General features: G+C 35.7%; 2 protein-coding genes and 1 long non-coding RNA gene across 5 annotated transcripts in view; 2 read left to right on the top strand and 1 right to left on the bottom strand.

Moving 5' to 3' along the window:
• Nucleotides 1–355: 355 nt before the first annotated feature.
• LOC129923243 (uncharacterized) lies at nucleotides 356–3053 on the bottom strand. Its single transcript, XR_008775159.1, has 2 exons — nucleotides 2982–3053; nucleotides 356–2089 (listed from the first exon to the last, which is right to left on the bottom strand). It is a non-coding gene; the product is annotated as an uncharacterized LOC129923243 (long non-coding RNA).
• A 1720-nt stretch (nucleotides 3054–4773) lies between these two features.
• Nucleotides 4774–11203, top strand: LOC106061681 (uncharacterized). 2 transcript variants are annotated; one of them, XM_056014593.1, is made up of 2 exons: nucleotides 4774–5043; nucleotides 8335–11203. In XM_056014593.1, the coding sequence occupies exons 1-2, from the start codon at nucleotides 4833–4835 to the stop codon at nucleotides 9312–9314; spliced, it is 1191 nt and encodes a 396-aa protein (XP_055870568.1). In that variant the 5' UTR covers nucleotides 4774–4832; the 3' UTR covers nucleotides 9315–11203. The 2 variants fall into 2 exon arrangements, with proteins under 2 accessions (XP_055870568.1, XP_013075336.2); XM_013219882.2 differs by having other exon boundaries at nucleotides 4813–5043; nucleotides 9658–11203.
• A 6996-nt stretch (nucleotides 11204–18199) lies between these two features.
• LOC106079156 (uncharacterized) overlaps nucleotides 18200–20719 on the top strand; it is a 50751-nt gene continuing 48231 nt past the window's right edge. For both annotated transcript variants that reach the window (XM_056014101.1, XM_056014100.1), the window contains exon 1: nucleotides 18200–18466. In XM_056014101.1, the coding sequence (XP_055870076.1) occupies nucleotides 18406–18466 (61 nt within the window). In that variant the 5' untranslated portion in view covers nucleotides 18200–18405. The remainder of the gene's footprint in view (nucleotides 18467–20719) is intronic.

Here is a 20719-nt window from a genome sequence, read left to right as displayed (position 1 = left end):
GGGAAGAAGGAGTATTTGTACAAATTTGTCCTAGCATATGGGGTGAGGAATGTGCCTTTATCTTTGTGTCTCAAATTACTGCTACGGATTGTCTAGAGGGAAATCGAAGCCAAAACTAACGAACTGAGACTTACGAGCCAAGACAAAAACCAAGATTAATGAACCAAGATTAACGAACCGAGACGAACCAACAAAAACTTGTGAGCCCCTCGTGCCTAAAACTGTATTGTACAATAAAAGTTCACAGTCAAATAACTAAAAAAATTAACGAAACTATAATTTAACGAAATAAAATGTCAAATGAATAAGAAACAGAATTAATATCTGTGTAAATAAATAAATGTTGAACAATGTATTGCATTGTAAATGAGGATGACACTTTTAATTCTTAAATCTTCAATGAATAAAGTCACAGACATTGAACTAATGTTTCTTTATGTTACACAAGGTCTTCTATATCCTTTTAGCAACATTAAGTCATGACTTCTAGAATCTGGTTAGACACGAGTAAGTGTCCAAGCAAGCAGTAGGCTACACTAGATGACAAGCTCTGTCGCTGAGTTTATCAATTTAATCTTGGAGACATACATTGAAAGAAACGGAACTTGGTGGTCTTTGGTGGTCTTTGGTGGTCTTTGGTGGTCTTTGGTGGTGTTCGGGCTTTGAAAAGTAAATGATAGCTTAAAAAGAAAATGAAAAAAAGGGGCTAAAAGAGACCCAGAAAGCAGGCTTAACAGAAAATAAAAGCTTAATGTTGTGTTTAAAAAAAAAGAGTAAATAATTGCCCGAAAGGAAAAGGAAGGCTTAAAATCCGACCTTAAAGAGAATGAAGGGCCTATCGAGAAAGGGGCTAAAAGAAAGTAATGGTGACAGAATTAAAAAGAATAAAAAATAATATGAGAGAGTCTACCAGATACTAGAGGCTTAACAAGAAAGGGTCTAAAAAACAATAGGACCTACTTGATAACACATTCCTAATAAGAGAATGCAGACACAATTAAGGCCTCAGAAACCAGAGTCTCAAACAGAATGGAGGTGAAGGGCCTTAAAAGAAAGAAAAGGCCTAAAAACAAAAAAGGGGGGCCTGAACAGAAATGAAATAGTTCAAATATACAAATGATTGGTTATTTTGTCTAAATTAAATGGGTCAACGCATTATATGACATAAGAAAATGGAATATCAAACATCGACATTAGTGACATTGTGGAATTAAGTAAGTTAATTGACAATAACGGTCAACCGATATGTCTTAAGGTAAAATTTTATAATATAGCAAACAATACAAATGAAAACTTTACTACTGTAAACCAGTGTTTCTAAAATAGCACATCGTATCCTTCTTAGCCAATTCAAGATTGTAAATAGTCTAATATATAGAGTAAAATGTTAGGAGAATGTATATATGTATGTTTTTTATAAAAATCAAAACTGTCCAATCTATATGAAACTTGGTTTGAACGTTCCTTAGATAATAGCGGTGATCTTAGGACATGTTAAGCTGCTGAACTGCAGGAAAGTTTACTGGATTTAGGTCAATGATGCATCTTGACACAGATTTTAACTATTGCAAAAACATAGATGTCTTTTATTATATAAAAAAAAAAAAACAACCTGAGCAAAGCCGGGTCAAAACATAGCTAGTATATATATGATGGCAAAGTAAAGAAATGATCATCAAAAATTAAGATGTGAATGTTTGGAACTGAAAAATTCTGTTACAGCAAGGCTCTAAAGGAGTTGTCGCTATTGATATAGTCATCTGTGCAAAGCCCACTACTGCAGCGCAGGTCAATATCAGGCGGTCATTTGTCAAGGGAATGTGAGTGCTCTTCAGAGGACGAGGACGATTCACTGCTGCAGCTGTCGGAACAGCTGCACGGCTTATGGTGCCTCTTTCTCTTCTCGTAGCAGCAGTGGACGTAGTTGTAGTAGGCCTGGCTGAGGCTGGTCATCACCACTAGGACGAGCAACACCTCCCAGGCCTCGTAGACCAGAGAGTACAGCAGTGACCACACGACCATCAGAATGTCTACCATGACTTCTGGTTCATTCGTCTCTGTGCAATGATGAGCTATGAACTTGCAGGAACTGTTTAAGGGAAAACAAATAGCATGTATCTAACGTATTTTTTTATTATGAGAAGTAAAGCAGTGTCCGTCGCGACTTTTTAGACTTACTTTAATCTAACGTATTTTTTATTATGAGAAGTAAAGCAGTGTCCGTCGCGACTTTTTAGACTTACTTTAATCTAACGTATTTTTTATTATGAGAAGTAAAGCAGTGTCCGTCGCGACTTTTTAGACTTACTTTAATCTAACGTATTTTTTTATTATGAGAAGTAAAGCGGTGTCCGTCGCGACTTTTTAGACTTACTTTAATCTAACGTATTTTTTATTATGAGAAGTAAAGCGGTGTCCGTCGCGACTTTTTAGACTTACTTTAATCTAACGTATTTTTTATTATGAGAAGTATAGCAGTATCAGTCGCGACTTTTTAGACTTAATTAAATCTAACGTATTTTTTATTATGAGAAGTAAAGCGGTGTCCGTCGCGACTTTTTAGACTTACTTTAATCTAATGTATTTTTTAAAATTATTTGTATTATTATATAGAAAGATAGATAGATAAATAGACAGAAAGATAGATAGATAGACAGATCGATAGATAGATAGATAGATAGATAGATAGATAGATAGATAGATAGATAGATAGATAGATAGATAGATAGATAGATAGATAGATAGATAGATAGATAGATAGATAGATAGATAGATAGAAATTTCGTTGCCGAGGACATACGCAGACGTCGCAAAGGTAAATAGACAGAAAGATAGATAGATAGACAGATCGATAGATAGATAGATTTATAGATAGATAGATAGATAGATAGATAGATAGATAGATAGATAGATAGATAGATAGATAGATAGATAGATAGATGGATAGATAAAGATAGAAATTGAAAGCTGGCTAAACTTACTTTGAAATCACATTAACTAAATTCCAACTTTTCCAAATACCAGAATATTTTGTTGATGTGGGTATTTTAAAAACTATAACTCCTCACCCAGCATTCAACATGGTGCTTTAAAGTGCCACATTCTATTGAGAGAATTTCTTTCTTTGTTTATACAACTCTAAGACTTAGTTTTCGTAACGCACTAAGAGGGAAAATATCTCATTTGAGTTTAGTGACCATTCTACTTACATCACTGTGGTTCAAATTCTAGGACACGCCCATCTATTCTTTTATTGTGTCTTCCCATCGCTTTCTCTTCTCTATCTCTGCTTTTTCCCCCCTGGTACTGTTCCCTGAAGGAAGGTGTTTGCGAACACTGAGGACATTGTTATAATTACACTTGTAATGTAGACATGACAAATAGGGATTGTTTCACGAACATGGAGATTGTGGCCTATAAGAACAGTCTGATGGCAGAAATAACAAAACGTAACGTATTAACTTGGTGGCGCGGAGGCTGGCCGCTAAAGCGCTTGGCTTCCGAACTAGGGGTCCCGGGTTCGAATCCTGTTGGAGACTGGGATTTTAAATTTCGCGATTTTTGGGCGCCTCTGAGTCCATCCAGCTCTAATGGGTACCTGGCATAAGTTGGGGAAAAGTAAAGGCGGTTGGTCGTTGTGCTGGCCACATGACACCCTCGTGAACCGTTGGCCACATAAACAGATGACCTTTACATCATCTGCCCTGTAAACCACAAGGTCCGAAAGGGGAACTTTACTTGTTATGTATTATTTTGAACTAGGACATACCACCTCGTTACTTTAGAATCTATTCAGCCGAGACCAATCGTGGCAACGAGTTATTGGTCTTAACTGCCTACAGGTAGTGACGTTGCACGTCAGTGTTTAGGCCTTATATATCGATTGGTCTCGGCCTACACAACCAAGCCGTCTGTCCACCTTTACTCAACATTACAACACAAACACGAACATACAACTACATAACAATATGTAGTGATTGATATACATATGAGATCACTCATTGAAATCAATCTTTACCAAGAGAAATCAAAGTTAGAAGAACTAACATGAAAACACTTTAAGGTCAAATAGATTCATTTCAGTTGGCTTTGATGTTTAAGGATTGTAAGGTTTTTAATTCTAATATTACAACATTGTATGTATTCTTTTTATTCGATAATCGTAAGGATATAAAATAATAAAATTCTAACCAAACTACATTTCCAGTGATATTCTAAACAAACTACATTTCCAGTGATATTGCTACGATTCTTTAGTCTTATAATCTAACTTATATGCACTATAAATATGTACAATGACCTTATGAAATTCAAGATTTACGGGACCGTCAAAAATATTAGATCATTGTATTTTGCAACTGACTGGATACCACATTCTATACCTGGATTGATTATTTTATTGATAAGTTTAATTATTTGTCCTTTACTGCGTCTAATGTAACACTGGCAATCGGCCAATGGTTGGCTCTCCACCAGGTGACACAGTGCTGTGGTAAGTGCATAATTGTAAGACGAAGTTTTTCACAGATATTAAAGATTAGTATTAGTATTATCCTCATTATTATTATTATAATTTGCACTCAATTTAAATCTTCTGAATCGAAGACAACGACATTATAATTATTTTATGAAATAAAGGATATATTTACAACAGGACTGAGAAATCACAGTCTATTCGTTTAAATTGATTTAAGAAATTATTTCTCCATATCTATTTATAGAGACAAAATATCGATTGATTGATTTTATGTCTTTCTTATATGACTGTGATAAGATTCAAAACGAGGCTCTGTTTAACATATCTGTGCCAATCTGATCAGCTCTATAAATAAATGACAGAACAGGATTTCATTCACAAAAGATTTTCACTAGCTGTCCGACAATTTTCAAAGTTTTTCAAAATCAGTCTTAGCAAAATGTTTGTTCATTTTTTTCATCTAATAAAACGTTTCGCGTTTAAATTTTTAAATTTGATCTTTTCTATTCCAAAATATATGAGGTATCAGCCCAAAGTGATGGATTGGAATACGCTTCATGTATATGGTATGTGGGTGTATTGTTTTAATCCAACTTTCTCGCTAAGATTCATCTATCTATCTATCTATCTATCTATCTATCTATCTATCTATCTATCTATCTATCTATATATATATATATATATATATATATATATATATATATATATATATATATATATATATCTAATCTATCTATCTATCTATCTATCTATCTAATCTATCTATCTATCTATCTATCTATCTAATCTATCTATCTAATCTATCTATCTATCTATCTATCTATCTATCTATCTATCTATCTATCTATCTAATGTATCTATCTATCTATCTATCTATCTATCTATCTAATCTATCTATCTATCTATCTATCTATCTATCTATCTATCTATCTTATCTATCTATCTATCTATCTATCTATCTATCTATCTATCTATCTATCTATCTAATCTATCTATCTATCTATCTATCTATCTATCTATCTATCTATCTATCTATCTATCTATCTATCTATCCAATCTATCTATCTATTTATCTATCTAATCTATCTATCTTTCTATCTATCTATCTATCTATCTATCTATCTATCTATCTATCTATCTATCTATCTATCTATCTAATCTATCTATCTATCTAATCTATCTATCTATCTATTTATCTATCTATTTATCTATCTATCTAATCTATCTATCTATCTATCTATCTATCTATCTATCTATCTATCTATCTATCTATCTATCTGTCTATCTAATCTATCTATCTATCTAATCTATCTATCTATCTATCTATCTATCTATCTATCTATCTATCTATCTATCTATCTATCTATCTAATCTATCTATCTATCTATCTATCTATCTATCTAATCTATCTAATCTATCTAATCTATCTATCTATCTATCTATCTATCTATCTAAGCTATCTATCTATCTATCTAATCTATCTATCTATCTATCTATCTATCTAATCTATCTATCTATCTATCTATCTATCTATCTATCTAATCTATTTATCTATCTATCTATCTATCTATCTATCTATCTATCTATCTATCTATCTTATCTATCTATCTATCTCTCTCTCTCTCTCTCTCTCTCTCTCTCTCTCTCTCTATCTATCTATCTATCTATCTATCTATCTATCTATCTAATCTATCTATCTATCTATTTAATCTATCTATCTAATCTATCTATCTATCCATCTATCTATCTATCTATCTATCTATCTATCTATCTATCTAATCTATCTAATCTATCTATCTAATCTATCTAATCTATCTATCTATCTATCTATCTATCTATCTATCTATCTATCTATCTATCTATCTATCTATCTATCTAATCTATCTATCTAATCTATCTATCTATCTATCTATCTATCTATCTAATCTATCTATCTATCTATCTATCTATCTATCTATCTATCTATCTATCTATCTATCTATCTATCTAATCTATCTATCTAATCTATCTATCTATCTATCTATCTATCTATCTATCTATCTATCTATCTATCTATCTATCTATCTATCTATCTAATCTATCTATCTATCTATCTATCTATCTATCTATCTCTCTCTCTCTCTCTCTCTCTCTCTCTATCTATCTATCTATCTATCTATCTATCTAATCTATCTATCTAATCTATCTATCTATCTATCTATCTATCTATCTATCTATCTATCTATCTATCTAATCTATCTAATCTATCTATCTAATCTATCTATCTATCTATCTATCTATCTATCTATCTATCTAATCTATCTAATCTATCTATCTATCTAATCTATCTATCTAATCTATCTATCTATCTATCTATCTATCTATCTATCTATCTATCTATCTAATCTATCTAATCTATCTATCTAATCTATCTATCTATCTATCTATCTATCTATCTATCTATCTATCTATCTATCTATCTATCTATCTATCTAATCTATCTATCTAATCTATCTATCTATCTATCTATCTAATCTAATCTATCTATCTATCTATCTATCTAATCTATCTAATCTATCTATCTATCTATCTATCTATCTATCTATCTATCTATCTATCTATCTATCTATCTATCTATCTAATCTATCTATCTATCTATCTATCTATCTAATCTATCTATCTATCTATCTATCTATCTATCTATCTAATCTATCTAATCTATCTATCTATCTATCTATCTATCTAAGCTATCTATCTATCTATCTAATCTATCTATCTAATCTATCTATCTATCTATCTAATCTATCTATCTATCTATCTATCTATCTATCTATTTATCTATCTATCTATCTATCTATCTATCTATCTATCTATCTATCTATCTCTCTCTCTCTCTCTATATATATATATATATATATATATAATTATATATGTATGTATGTATGTATGAATGTATGTGTGTGTGTGTGTGTGTGTGTGTGTGTGTGGTATATAATTAAACTCTCTATTATAAAAATGTAATTTAATAATGTTAAAAATTGAACAATATAGGTTTTTTTTTTTTAAATACAATGGTGCAAAGCAATAATTTAAAGTTTATTTCTTTTTCTTTTCTCTCTCTCACACACACACACACTGTCTCGTTTACTTGTTAACAAGTGTTTATCAAGTCAGTCCGTCTATCTGTCCGTCTGGTAAAAATCTTGCGTACATTATTTGCTGTGGTGGGAACGATGTCGGCCACACATCAGTTCCCCCCTCTCTACGCAGCTGATGTATCCAAAGGAACGGCAGTGCCGATACAGTTTGGGGTCAGCAGCGTCGCAGGTTCTGTCAGGGTGTAGCGTTGGGTACTGCAAACTGGCTTAGTGTCGCCAGCTCCTGATTTTTCCTCAGGGTTGAGTCCCGAAGCCTTTCTCATGATTGAGTATACCTTTTAGGCAATGGAGGTTTGAATTCAGCTCCAGATGCGGGAAAATATGCAGGTTGAAACTGTGTATGCGTAGTTAAGTGAAACAATGCACTCATTCTTAGTCGAATCAAAGATATTGACATTTTATAAAGTTTGGATATACATTGCCAAAAAAGAATCCTCCATTATCTGAGTAAATTTATACATGGGCGTAACTAGGATTTGAGTGTGTGTTTGTGTGTAGTTTTTTTTTTTTTTGATTGTGGGGGGGGGATAGTGTACGAAGTAAACTTATTGCCCTTTTTTAAAATTAAATTCTGTATACATTACTTAATGAGAGAAAGGTACTCGCTCTTACAAAAAGTCACCTGACTCATTAAGAAGAAACGTTGTTTTTCTGTAAGCTCTCATTTTATGTTAAGTGTTCGACCTTAAATTTATATATCTAATTATTCTTCAAACTTAGGTGAACATGAATGCCAGTCATCAGAGGGAGGGAAAGACTTACATCAATATCTCATCGGTTGTGAGAAGAACCCAGGCCATACTCAATTTATACCCGTTCATTTATTCTCTCTGCACCATTTGCCTGAGGATTATCGTGACATTGATTTATATGACATGATCATGGCCGAAGCTCAGCTCACCGTGAGAGTAGACGTGAAAATAATTAGTCCAAATAGACCACAGTTTTGGCCTGGGACTGAACAACCTTATCCTTTCTTTAAGGGGAGAGGAAAGAAAAAAAAGAGATTTGGAAGTGGGGAGATAGATGTATACAAATATGTAAACGGGCATGGATACGATGGACATGGAAGTAGACACGATATAGATGGAAATCCATATAAAGGAGATGACCATTCATGTCCTTGCAAACAATGTCGAGAGTCGAAAACACCCAGCGACGTCTGGTGGGTGATTATTGTTAGGACAGCAACTCACGTTGTTTTCGACGCTGTTGAAGCAAGGCAGACATCGTTGAGGCTGTTTCACGACAAAGAGGACAGCCCAACCACCATTCTTAACGGCTTTCAAATCGGGAATGCGAACGTTAGCCACGACAAGTGTTCATTATCCCTCGTGACTTGGGACGTCATAGGAGCTAAATTATTCAAGATGGTGGAATGCTTGTACGCAAAAACTAGTCGAGTGGTTTTGAAATACAGGAAACGATCTAGTGAAAAATTGAACTTTATAGTGTCCCATCCACATGGCTGCTCAAAGCAGGTCAGCCTTGGACGCTGGGTGGTCAATGAGAAAGTCAGTTCTTATAATAACCGCTACGATACCACAAGGCTGACCTACACCACGTGCACGTGTCCAGGAAGTAGTGGGGCCAGTGTCCAGTGTGTGGGAGTGGCCAACAGTCATTACCACAGCGGGGCGCTTTCTGGTGGAAGGAATGTCAGTGGTGCTGGTTTCTACAGCTGTAAAAATCTCTTGTAAACATTGTTTCTGTTTCTTTCTATTACCGAGGCTATATCGTAACAGATGTCACCAATTTATAGGGAAAGGAATTTAGCTAGTTCCCTCAGCAACTAAAAAAACAGCCAAAGTTCTCTATTCTTTGTGGTCAGGAAACATTCGTTGTACTTCTTGCTATCAATATGTTAATACGTGCCTTATATAGCTTTTGAATTTAAGTATTTATAAGTAGCAACCCTTGTAACTGTTTTTATCAACCAAGATGATAAACATCTTATTTCTCAGGTACTGCCAACACAGTATTTTTTTGTGGTTAATTACTTACGATAATTAACACAGCCCATCTTTTTTTGTTTTACTACAGGTCAACATGAATGTCTGATGATTGAAGACACAAAAGCTGATTTACATAAACATTATGTTGGCTGCACGAAAAATCCAGATCATAGGCAGTTCATATTATTCAAACAATTTAGCTTAAAGCACCTGCCTGAAGGTTATCGCGGCGACAATGACTTGTTTGATTTGATCGTTTTCACGGGGAATTTAACTGTCAGAGTCGATGTCAAAATGACCAGTCCACACAGGCCTGATGTATGGCCAGGTACAAGTCATCCATATCCTTTCTATGATTTGAGGGGAAAAACGAATATGCGACTAGGAAGTGGGAGAGTCTCAGTGTTAAAGTTTATAAACGGAAGCGGATCTGACGGTTATGGAAATGACATCAATATAGATGGACATAAATATTCAACAGCCTATCAATCTTGCCCGTGCGAGAAATGTCAAAATTCAGGCAGCGCCAGTCAGGTCTGGTATGAGATTGTCGCAAAGACTGCCACCCACGTGGTCTTTGATACCATCGAGGCGAGCCATACTACATGCAAACTGTTTTATGATGACCACGATAGTCCAGTGGTCGTTCTTGATAAGTTTCAAGTCTACGGCGCTAGTGTTGAGGACGACCAATGTGACATGAAATATGTGACATGTGACAACGAACTAGGTGAAAAACTGTTTAATTTGGTGAAACGCTTCTTTGAATTGTCGAGGAAACTTTATTTGAAATACAAAAAGCGATCTGATAACACTCTGTGTTTCATTGTTTCCCACCCACATGGTACCACTAAACAGGTCAGTATTGGACACTGGGTGGACAATCGCAAGGTCAGGGACTATAATAAGAGCTATAATAAGACGCAGCTGAAGTACACAACCTGCACGTGCCCAGGTAGTAGCGGAGCAAATGTCTCTTGCGTTGGAGTCTCTAACATTCATTTTCATAGCGGGGCTCATCTTAAAGGACTCAATGTAAGCTGTGCAGGGTTCTGCTCTAAACGCGACATGAAAATACCGCCTGAGTGATCCGCATTAATGTGTTTATCAGTCCATGTATTTCTTTATCAACTCTTTGGTATCTTATCCTATCCTATCTTATCTTATCTTATCTAGTACAGAGGCCACTTCAAAAAGAGAAGATAATTGTAGTGTGTGTGTTTTTTTTTCTGATGTAACCATGTATAAAATTAAGTCAAATGATTATTTTTATAAAGGCTGAAAAGATTCTGATGTAGCCATGTCAAACATTAAGTCAAATGATTATGTTTGTAAAAGCTGAAAAGATTCTGATGTAGCCATGTCAAACATTAAGTCAAATGATTATGTTTGTAAAAGCTGAAAAGATTCTAATGTAACCATGAGTAAGCAGTGAAATGGAGGGTAGGGGCAAAGTGTGGGGCTCTCGAGGGAGGCGCCACTAATAACATTTTGTGAACCACTGTTTTATGCCTGCACTGTTCTTACTCTGGGAACGAGTGATTTCTAGATCATAAATCTTGATGTTCAACGTGAAAAATGGAAATAAATATATATGTTTTTAAATTATATTAAAACATGCTACAACAATCGAATTTTCTTTGGTTTACAAAAAGTTGCAAATTATGTTTAATTTTATTTTTTTTTGCATACATTATTTTTTACGTCAGATATATAGCCTGAACTCTGAGCAGAACTATTATAGCTCTAATAATGTAATATATACAGTCCTACATTGTGTTAATTGTATAGGAGCCTTAGTGTTATGGTCAGTACTTAATGATTGTTGCAATACACTAGTTTTAAGAAAGCTATAAAAATTTTAGGTATAAGAAATCACATTTTTTTTTCATGATTCAGATATTTTACCATCACAAAGATGATATAAGATACCGATCACACACACACACACAAAATAAAAAAAAAGAATGGCAGATTAATTCTTTCCATGGCAATTGACAAACTGTAACTAACTGTTGTAAATTTCGCAGGTAATGTTATAGAGAAACTTGGGTATGAACGTGTAATCAAATGTGCTATCGTACACATTGTCTGCTCTAATTATGTATTGTTATTTGTAATGCACAACTGTAAAACGAATTTCCTCACAGATAATTAAGATCATTATCATAATAAAAAAATAAAAATAAATAATAAATAATAACGTTTTAATTAATAGCCACACCAATTATAAATCAAACTCGTTTGTCTCCGATGAAGCAGATATCGTAGAACGTTTAATCATGAATCGGAAGCAGGGGCGGACTGGCTAGATGGGCAAACGGGCAAATGCCCGGTGGGCCGGTACCAAATGGGCCGGTCTGGTCGCGACCAAAGAAAAAAAATTAAATGCAGAAAACTTTTAAAAAAAGTGACAGCAGCAAGACACAAAGACCCGAACACGTTTTCTTCTTGTTTTTTTTTTTTTTTAATTATTATTACAATTAATTTTGTTTGAAATTCAACAAGAATAAAATTTAACAACTACACTATACACTGTACGTGTTATCATTTGTAAAACGTTAGACCGTACTTTCTGCTATGCACGAGCGGCATGGCCTTCAACACTACTTTGATGTCTTCAAGACTGTTTGGCCTGAGCCTTTTGCTGGTTGGCATGGGCCTTTGATGGCACTCCTATATTTGTTTTACTCCTTCCCTCACCCGTTTTTTGATGGTTCCATTGAAAGTTAACGAAAAAGAGGGATGGGAGAGGTTAAGTTAGAAAACATTGATATAACGCGTCAAAAGGGGAGACAATTAGCTCGTTAACAAAACTTAATAGAAGTTAACTTACACATACACACAGCCGCAAAATAGCAAACCACCCAACTTATTCATAGCTCAATATGGGTATAACCGTATAAAGTTGTACTTTCTGCGATTTGAGAAGAAAAAAGTAAGTTTCTTGATGTTTATTTGTAATAACATAGATCTAAAAATACTACACTTAAGGCTTACAAAAAAATATATTATTTAATTAAAACATTAATCTAGATCGAAATTAATATCAGCGCTGTTATGATTATATGATTAATGGCAAACTTATGCTTAGTATGAAGTCATTGATGATGAAAATTATTACAATAATTTATATAGCGCTGTCACATCCGATATTTAATGAAAGGAGATTTAGAATCATTTATATTTTAAATAATATATTCATATACAAATCGCGTTGAGAATGTACTAGGACGAAGCAAGAGCTTGTCACATTTAGAAGTACCTCTCTAACCATTCTTTCTCTTATCTTGTAAAGGAATACATATAGTTCGTCCATCGTAGTTCGATTATGACCACTTTGTCATCCAGGGGGCTGAGGGCTTTACACTGGGGTTCTATGTCTCCTCGTGTGGCTGGTGAGACCTATGTGAGCCCGGAATGTTCGGCCGCACACTGGGCAGGTTATTCCAGCTGGAGCTAGTGTCATGGGCCTTGCTTTTCTTCTCTGGCGTTTTTTCTTCTGCCAGCTTTGTTCTCTTTTCCTCAGCAACCTGTGCGCCGGTTTTCACAGCGCGACGTCATGATGCTCTGTCATGTGCCTCTGTCTCCCAGGTGGCTGGGTCTATGCTGAACCCCTTCAGAGAAGCTTTGAGGGTGTCCTTGAAGCGCTTTCTTTGACAACCTTGCGAGCGCTTTCCTTCGCTTAGTTGGCCATACAAGAGTCGTTTAGGGATGCGGTGGTCTTTCATTCTTCAGACGTGTCCTGCCCATCGCAGCTGGGACTGCATCAGGATTGTGTGGATGCTTTGCAGACCCGCTCTTTGAAGGACTTCATTATCTGGTATTTTGTCTTGCCATTCGACATTCAGTATTTTTCACAGACATGTAATGTAGAGGTGATTCGGTTTATTTGCATGTTAACTGTACACTATCCATGTTTCTGAGTCATAGAGCAATGTAGAGAGGACGACGGCTCGATAGACCCCTAGTTTTGTATTTGTGGTGATACCACTTTAAAGGAATGGGTTGCCTGAGTCAGCCAGGAAAACCAATGACTTAGCATATTTTAAGTCACAGATCAACATGCAAGACTAGATTGACACATGAAATGCGTAGGACCTAATCATTTTTATCTTTTTGAAGAAACGTCTGTAATCTATAAGTAATATCAAAAAGTTTAAAACTTATTAAGGCTGCTATTGTAGTGTTTATAGTTTTCAGACTACATACATCTATAAATAGAATACATTATGTTAGCCTACGAAAGCATACATCCAGTTTTCGATGCGTTATCAAACTTTATATATTTTGAATAGAATTAGGCTTACACCTATGTTAAAACACATGGGCGTAGCCGAGAGGGGAGGAATTCAAACCATCACCGGCCTCAGATCCCATTGTCTGAAAGGGAAACTTTACTTACTTCCCCATTGCAGTCAACTTAAGCAAACTACAGTCACCAAATTTCATGAGCGTAGCCAAAAGGGGTTTTGTGGTTCCCCCCTTCCACCCCCAATACAAAAACTAAAGCATTTTACCTTTTTCTACCAGTCGCTGGACTTCACTGAATAGAATATTTAGTTTTTGATTTTTTTAGCGGAAGAATAGCAGGCTAATTGCAATGTTGATACCTCAAAATATGCATTTTTTAAAACTTAAAATAACGGAAATAATGTTTGGATCCGGGGCGAACCACTGGGGGAGCTTACAGCTCTCCCCCAGACTCCCTAGCTGTCCCTTGGCGGTGTGTACTGCCTTTCACTAATTATAGGGAGTATTCTAGGGTAGTAAAAACGTTTGAAAGAATGAAAGATAAGAATGTAATGAAGATTAATTACATATAGACACACACTAATATATATATAAATTGCGGAGAGTTTTAAAATCCCCCCCCCCACACACACACCGAAAATATATGACATGACATTTGTGGGCCGGTTTATATGGTAATGCCCGGGCCGGTTTTGATACCCAGTCCGCCCCTGATCGGAAGCTTACATCACGCCCTTGTGTTATCTTCTGTAGTGGAAAAAAGTTGGAAAAAAAAAGTTCTCAAGCAAGGGCGTAGCTAGGGTGGGGGAATTTGAAGATCCCCCCCCCCCCGGGACTCCAAATGAGGGTTCCACCAAGTGAGTGTCCAATTTTATTTTTTTTCCATTGAATATTAAGCCAATGCTATTTTGTCTTGCTATTCTTGTTATTATGTAAATTATTCATCATGTTGCATGTACTCCACACATCTTATCTTATCTTATATTATACAGACGTTACTTCAAAAATGAAGACTTTTATATTTATTAAGTACATTATCTCATGTCTAATGTCCGAATCCCTTGCGACGCCACTGTTCTCAAGTATATAATTTACTAAACTTTCACACTGAGCTTCAATAATGACTATACTAAAACTTTTACTATAAAATCGATTTAGTTTTCTTTCGTTAGTCAACATAGCATAAAAGATTGGGAGCTATTTTCAAATAATTAGCAAATTAAAATATCTCGTGGACACTATGGAAAGGTCTCTGATGCCAACTAAATTATAAACAATTAATTTGCTCTAGAACTGAATAAAACTTAAAATTTGATTTTACATTTACAAATTAGATTTTTTTTTACAAATTTGATTTCACAAATTTGGTTTCACAAGTTTGATTTTACAAATTTGATTTTACAAATTTGATTTTACAAATTTGATTTTACAAATTTTAGTTCGCGAAATTTGATTTTACTAATTAGAATTTACAGTGCTAAAAGGTTTCTCAAAATGTATCCTATCAAATAAGTTTTAAATACATGGATAATTGTTGATGCCTAGCAGATGGGAAAGATGTGAGGAAAGTTGGAGAAACTCGCCCAGAACCGAGACGCCTGGAGGAGGCTGGTTACATTATGTCCAAGAAGGTACTACAGGCAGAGAGTATGAGATGACACAAATAATCAACATCTCATTTTTTTCTCCATACCAGATACCAGCTGTAGACTTTTGCTTTTAATTCTGCCACATATGAAAATATTTTACCTTTACCCCTTTACCTATCCCTTAGTCTGTTGGGCCGTTGGGGTACCAGGCAAGATTTGTCGACTGTCTTTCTCCATTCCTCCCTTTTTTTTTGCCTTGTTTAGAACCTCTCTCAATGGCAGGCCGGTCCATTCTTTAATGTTGTCCTCCCATCGCATTTTCTGTCTGCCTCTTCTTCTTTTCCCTGGCGCTGTTCCCTGAAGGAAGGTCTTTGCGAGCCCCGTAGATCTTGTAATGTGGCCAAAGGTTTTAAGCTTTCGTCTTTTTACAATAGTTAGCAGGTCGTCATGGGCTCCGATCGCTACAGTAACCCTGTCTCTGATTTCTTGGTTTGTGATGCGGTCTTTGAATGTGATGCCTAGGATCCTTCTGTAGCATCTCAATTCCATTGCTAGGATCCTCCTCTCAAGCTCTGCATTCAACGTCCACGACTCGCAAGCATATAAAAATGTGGCCATGACCAGGGAGCGCATCAGTCTGATTTTGGTGCCGAGGGCTAAGCCCTTATCTTTCCATATTATTTTAAGTTTTGAAAGGGCTGCTGTGGACTGTGCTATTCGGGTCAATAGTTCAAGTTTCGTTCTCTTATCTGAGACAATAGCTCCGAGGTATTTGAAGCTGTTAACACTAGTCAGCTTTTCACCTCCAATACTGATGCCTCTTTTAAAGCCCTGATGGCTATTGGTCATAATTTTTTTTTTTATTTGCATGCCATATGCTGCGGAAGTCTTGTCAATGCGCATCACCAGGTCAGCTAGTTCTTCTTCTGTCCCTGTTAGGCCATCAATGTCATCTGCGCAGTAATTCTTCTTCCTCCAAATGCTTACAGTATTTTCATAGCCCTCGAGGGTATCTTCCATTATCCTTTCAAGGAAGATATTGAAGAGTATTGGTGACAGTAGGCAGCCTTGTCTTACTCCAACTGTGGTTTTGAACCAGTCCCCAATATTATTGTTGAAGTACACCGCACTGGTGGCATCCTTGTAGAGGTCCTGGATAACTTTAATTATGCATATGAAAATATGCAACATCTAAATATAATTGGCAAGTTTTTCACTTTCAGGTTTATCTTGAGAAACTTTTTAAATGGGAAATTTTTACATAATTAACAGAAGACGACATCCATTTGAGAATCACTTTAAGAAAATATGATATATTAAAGATATCTTGTTTTAAAAAATTCAGGAATCCAGGGAGATAACATATTTTCATCCAAAAGAAATCTTCAATTGATTTACTTTACCCTTGTTATTAAACTTTTTTTCCCCCCATTAAATCTGTTGCCTTCCCATGAGCCGAATCGCGCGTGAAAATGTAAATCAAAGTAAAGTCTTTGATAGCATTAAGTAGTTGTCAGATGCACTTAGGCTGACAAGGAACTAGGTCTGAGTAATGCTATTGCCTGTACATGAAATGTCATAAGTCAGTATGTGTGAAGGACCTCGCGTTGAAAGGAATGAAGAGATACTTTTTAAGAGTACCTGACTTAGACAAGAACTCCGACAAAACCTCCGATAAGACCTTAGATTAGACCTTAGGCAAGACCTTAGATTAGACCTTAGGCAAGACCTTAGAAAAGACATCAGACAAGACCTCAGACTAGACCTTAGTCAAGATTATAGACAACAGGTTGCATCGTTAGTAATTGTTATAGAAGCTTATGAATTAATTATTTGTTTCGGAAAGAAAGGGAAGTTTTGACTTAGAGACAATAACGTGACTAGTTAAAAACAAGACTAGGTTTTAGGCAGAACGAAATATCAACCGATGTCAACAGACTACTTCCAGGACGCCTTAGAGATAGGAAGCTTGTTATGACAGTAGAGAGCTGACATTCGACGGTTCCTTCATTGTTATTAAACTTATGCTTGCCCAGGACGTGGCAAAATATGTAGGTTACAGCTGGGACTGCGCAGCCACGGGAACTACTGCGTTCCTCACTAATCTTCGGACTCGAAGACTAGCCTTATTATTATTATTATTATTTTTATTATTATTAAACTTCTTGTTTAGTATCAGCGTCAACTAACTAATATTAATTGTTCGGCTTCAAGCCGGTGTTCTTGGATTTCGTTGAGTATTACCTTCGTTTCTTTATTCGCATAAGGCACCGCGAAGTCTCCTAACTAAAGTCATTATTTTTATTTTAAGTCGTCATCTATATAATTTCTTTATGTACGACTCTGTGTGTGCATGGTGTGCATGGTGTCAGGCTGTACTAAGAGATAGATTACTTCAAAAAATATACATTAACATTCCTAGTATTCTCACACAAAAATAACAAATAACGCATCATAATCTAATATCTGAATTCTAGTAGCAAACATTCATAAAAAATTTAAACATAAACGTATTTATATTCAGCGATCGGACCCCACTATGTTCTACTTACTACTGTCAAAAACTAAAACTAAAACTCTATGGCTATATCACACTGCACTGTTAGAAATGTAATTACATGACTGATCCAAACTAATTGATACTATTGAAATGTTTATTTGTTAAATAGTATTTTTTATTTTTCTTGTTAATCTGTCCCTTCCTTTCTTGGCCACGATGATACTGTTGAGTATTGCTTATATGCATAGTTCATTACTTTTTTTTTATTTTGTTAGACATCGTAAAAATCTGTAACACTTGAAAGTTCAGTTCCGCGAATCCCTTCATATCATCACGTGACCAAACTGCATCGGCTACTTACAAATAAGACAATGCTATAGAATGTGTGTTTCAAAACTTAAGTAACATCCTTCTTCAGGCATGAGATGGAGGCTTTTATGAAAATACAATAGTCTTATGTTTGGACATCTTCTATACATCAATACACAATCAAATGCAAATGATAACGTCTGTAATATTTGTGTATATATTGACACCGATATTTTCTCAAACAGGTAAGGTTAAAATTTTGTCATTTTTTTTTATAAACTAGGGGAAAAATAATTAGTCCTATTCGTCATGTATTGTAATAAATCTAAGGAAAGTAGTCAACCAAAGGAGGTAATAATAGAAGTATTTTTGTACATCCACACAATCCTGATGCAGTCCTAGCTGCAATAGGCTGGACACATCTGTAGAATGGAAGACCGCATCCCTAAACGACTCTTGTATGGCAAATTAAGAGAAGGAAAACGCTCGCAAGGCGGTCAAATAAAACGCCTCAGGGACACCTTCAAAGCTTGTCTGAAACCTTCAGGAATGACCCAGCCACCTGGTAGACAGAAGCACAAGACAGAGCATCATGGTGTCGCGCTGTGAAAACAGGCAAACAGATCGATGAGAAAAAGAGAACAGGGTTCGCAGAAGAAAAGCAACAGAGAAAAAAAAAAGCAAGGCCATTGACACTAGCTCCAGCAGGAATAACCTGCCCAATGTGCAACCGGACCTTCCGGCCTCACAGCTCCATGAGGCGGCACAAAACCCCAGTGCAAAGCCCTCAGCCCCCTAGATGACAAAAAGGTTCTTCATCAAACTCGATGGACGAACTATAATAATTGTTTCACATTTATAAAACACAAAGACACGGACTTCAGCCATCAATTCACAATGAGACCTCTCTTATGTTCAACTAGCCCTATCCTCCCTATCCTACTAAACCTTAGCACTGACCACCGATACACATCCAGGTCATTAATACAGTTGAGGTAGCACGAAGAACGCTCTTAGTCCCTAACAACTCAGGCTTCCATAACTTGCAGATCACTTAAGCCGGACCTAAAACAAGTCTTCCTTCTTGTATCTATCTCTCGTCAGCCTCGCGCGGGAGCAGGATTATTACAGTATATATATATGCAAATAAATGTAAAAAAACAAAACAAATTATGACCAATAGCCAACAGAGCTTTAAAAGCTGACTGTGTTAACAGCTTCAAATACCTCGGAGATATTGTCTCGGATGAGGGAACAAAACCCGAACTACTGGCCCAAAAAGCACAGTCCACAGCAGCCCTTTCAAAACTTAAAAGTAATATGGAAAGACAACGACTTAGCCCTCAGCACCAAAATCAGACTGATGCCCTCCCTGGTCATGGCCACATTTTTATATGCTTGTGAGTCTTGGACGCTGACTGCAGAGCCAGAGAAGAGGATCCTAGCAATGGAATTGAGATGCTACAGAAGGATCCTAGGCATCACATTCAAAGACCGCATCACTGAACCAAGAGATTAGAGACAGGGTTATTGCAGCGATTGGACCTTATGATGACCTACTAACTAAACGCAAGCTAAAAATCAATGACCATATTACAAGATAATCGGGGCTCGCAAAGACCTTCCTCCAGGGAACGGTACCAGGGAAAAGAAAAAGAGGCAGACAGAGAAAACGATTGGAGGGTAACATAAACGAATGGACGTGCCTGCCATTGAAAGAGGTTCTTACTAAAGACAGAGAGAAATGGAGATAAACGGTCGACGAATCTTGCCTGGTACCTCAACGGTCGAACAGACTAAGAGATAGGTAAAAGGTAAAGGTAAGGTATATAAATATATAATAAATGTCATGTTATTTCTACAAATAAAAATAATCATTCTACTGAAATAGCGTCCAGTTTAACAGGAATGCTTGGGTTCTTTTCTTTACTGGTTAGTTAAAAAGAGACAAAACTCAATTACCTTTCATTATTTAACAATCGAAGTTATTGCATTCAAATCCCTTTAGTCAAATCCCATTATTTTAATCCTTATAAATGGTTGGTCCAATTAAACAAACATGCCCTATGTTACAAAAATAATATAACGAATTATATAACATAGATAATGTTATATATAATTTTTTTGTGGTGAGGTATACACGTAACAGGGAAAACAAATGCTTTACAAATTTTGCTGACAAATACATTTTAAAACAAGTTTTTTAAAACAATCTACAACACAATGTATTAGCAATCAGCATGCGGTTCTTAGTTGACAACGAATAAAAAAATTCACAAAATTCTATTCATTATTATCTGGATGGCTGCCTGGTCGTGCGGTTTGCGCGTTGGACTGTCGTTCAAATTTATCGATGGTCCAGGGTTCCAACCCTGCCCGCTCCCATCCCCCGTCGTCCTGCGGGAGGTATGGACTAGGAAGTAATTATCTTCAACTCTGAAGGAACATCCGAAACATGTAAAACATTTTACAAAAAATTTTATTTAAAGAACTTGTCC

The sequence above is a fragment of the Biomphalaria glabrata genome, chromosome 16, assembly GCF_947242115.1.
Source record: "Biomphalaria glabrata chromosome 16, xgBioGlab47.1, whole genome shotgun sequence".
In the NCBI taxonomy this organism is placed as follows: domain Eukaryota; kingdom Metazoa; phylum Mollusca; class Gastropoda; family Planorbidae; genus Biomphalaria; species Biomphalaria glabrata.
The sequence above is the reverse complement of the archived record's forward strand: the minus strand, read 5'-3'. Positions and strand labels throughout refer to the sequence as shown.

What these genes read in the sequence shown, in the direction of transcription:
- LOC106061681 (XM_013219882.2), top strand. Translation starts at nt 4,833, where the DNA reads ATGACAGAACAGGATTTCATTCACAAAAGATTTTCACTAGCTGTCCGA. An exon ending in GAATACGCTTCATGTATATG is followed by an intron (nt 5,044 to 9,657) that starts GTATGTGGGTGT and finishes GTTTTACTACAG; the next exon opens with GTCAACATGAATGTCTGATG.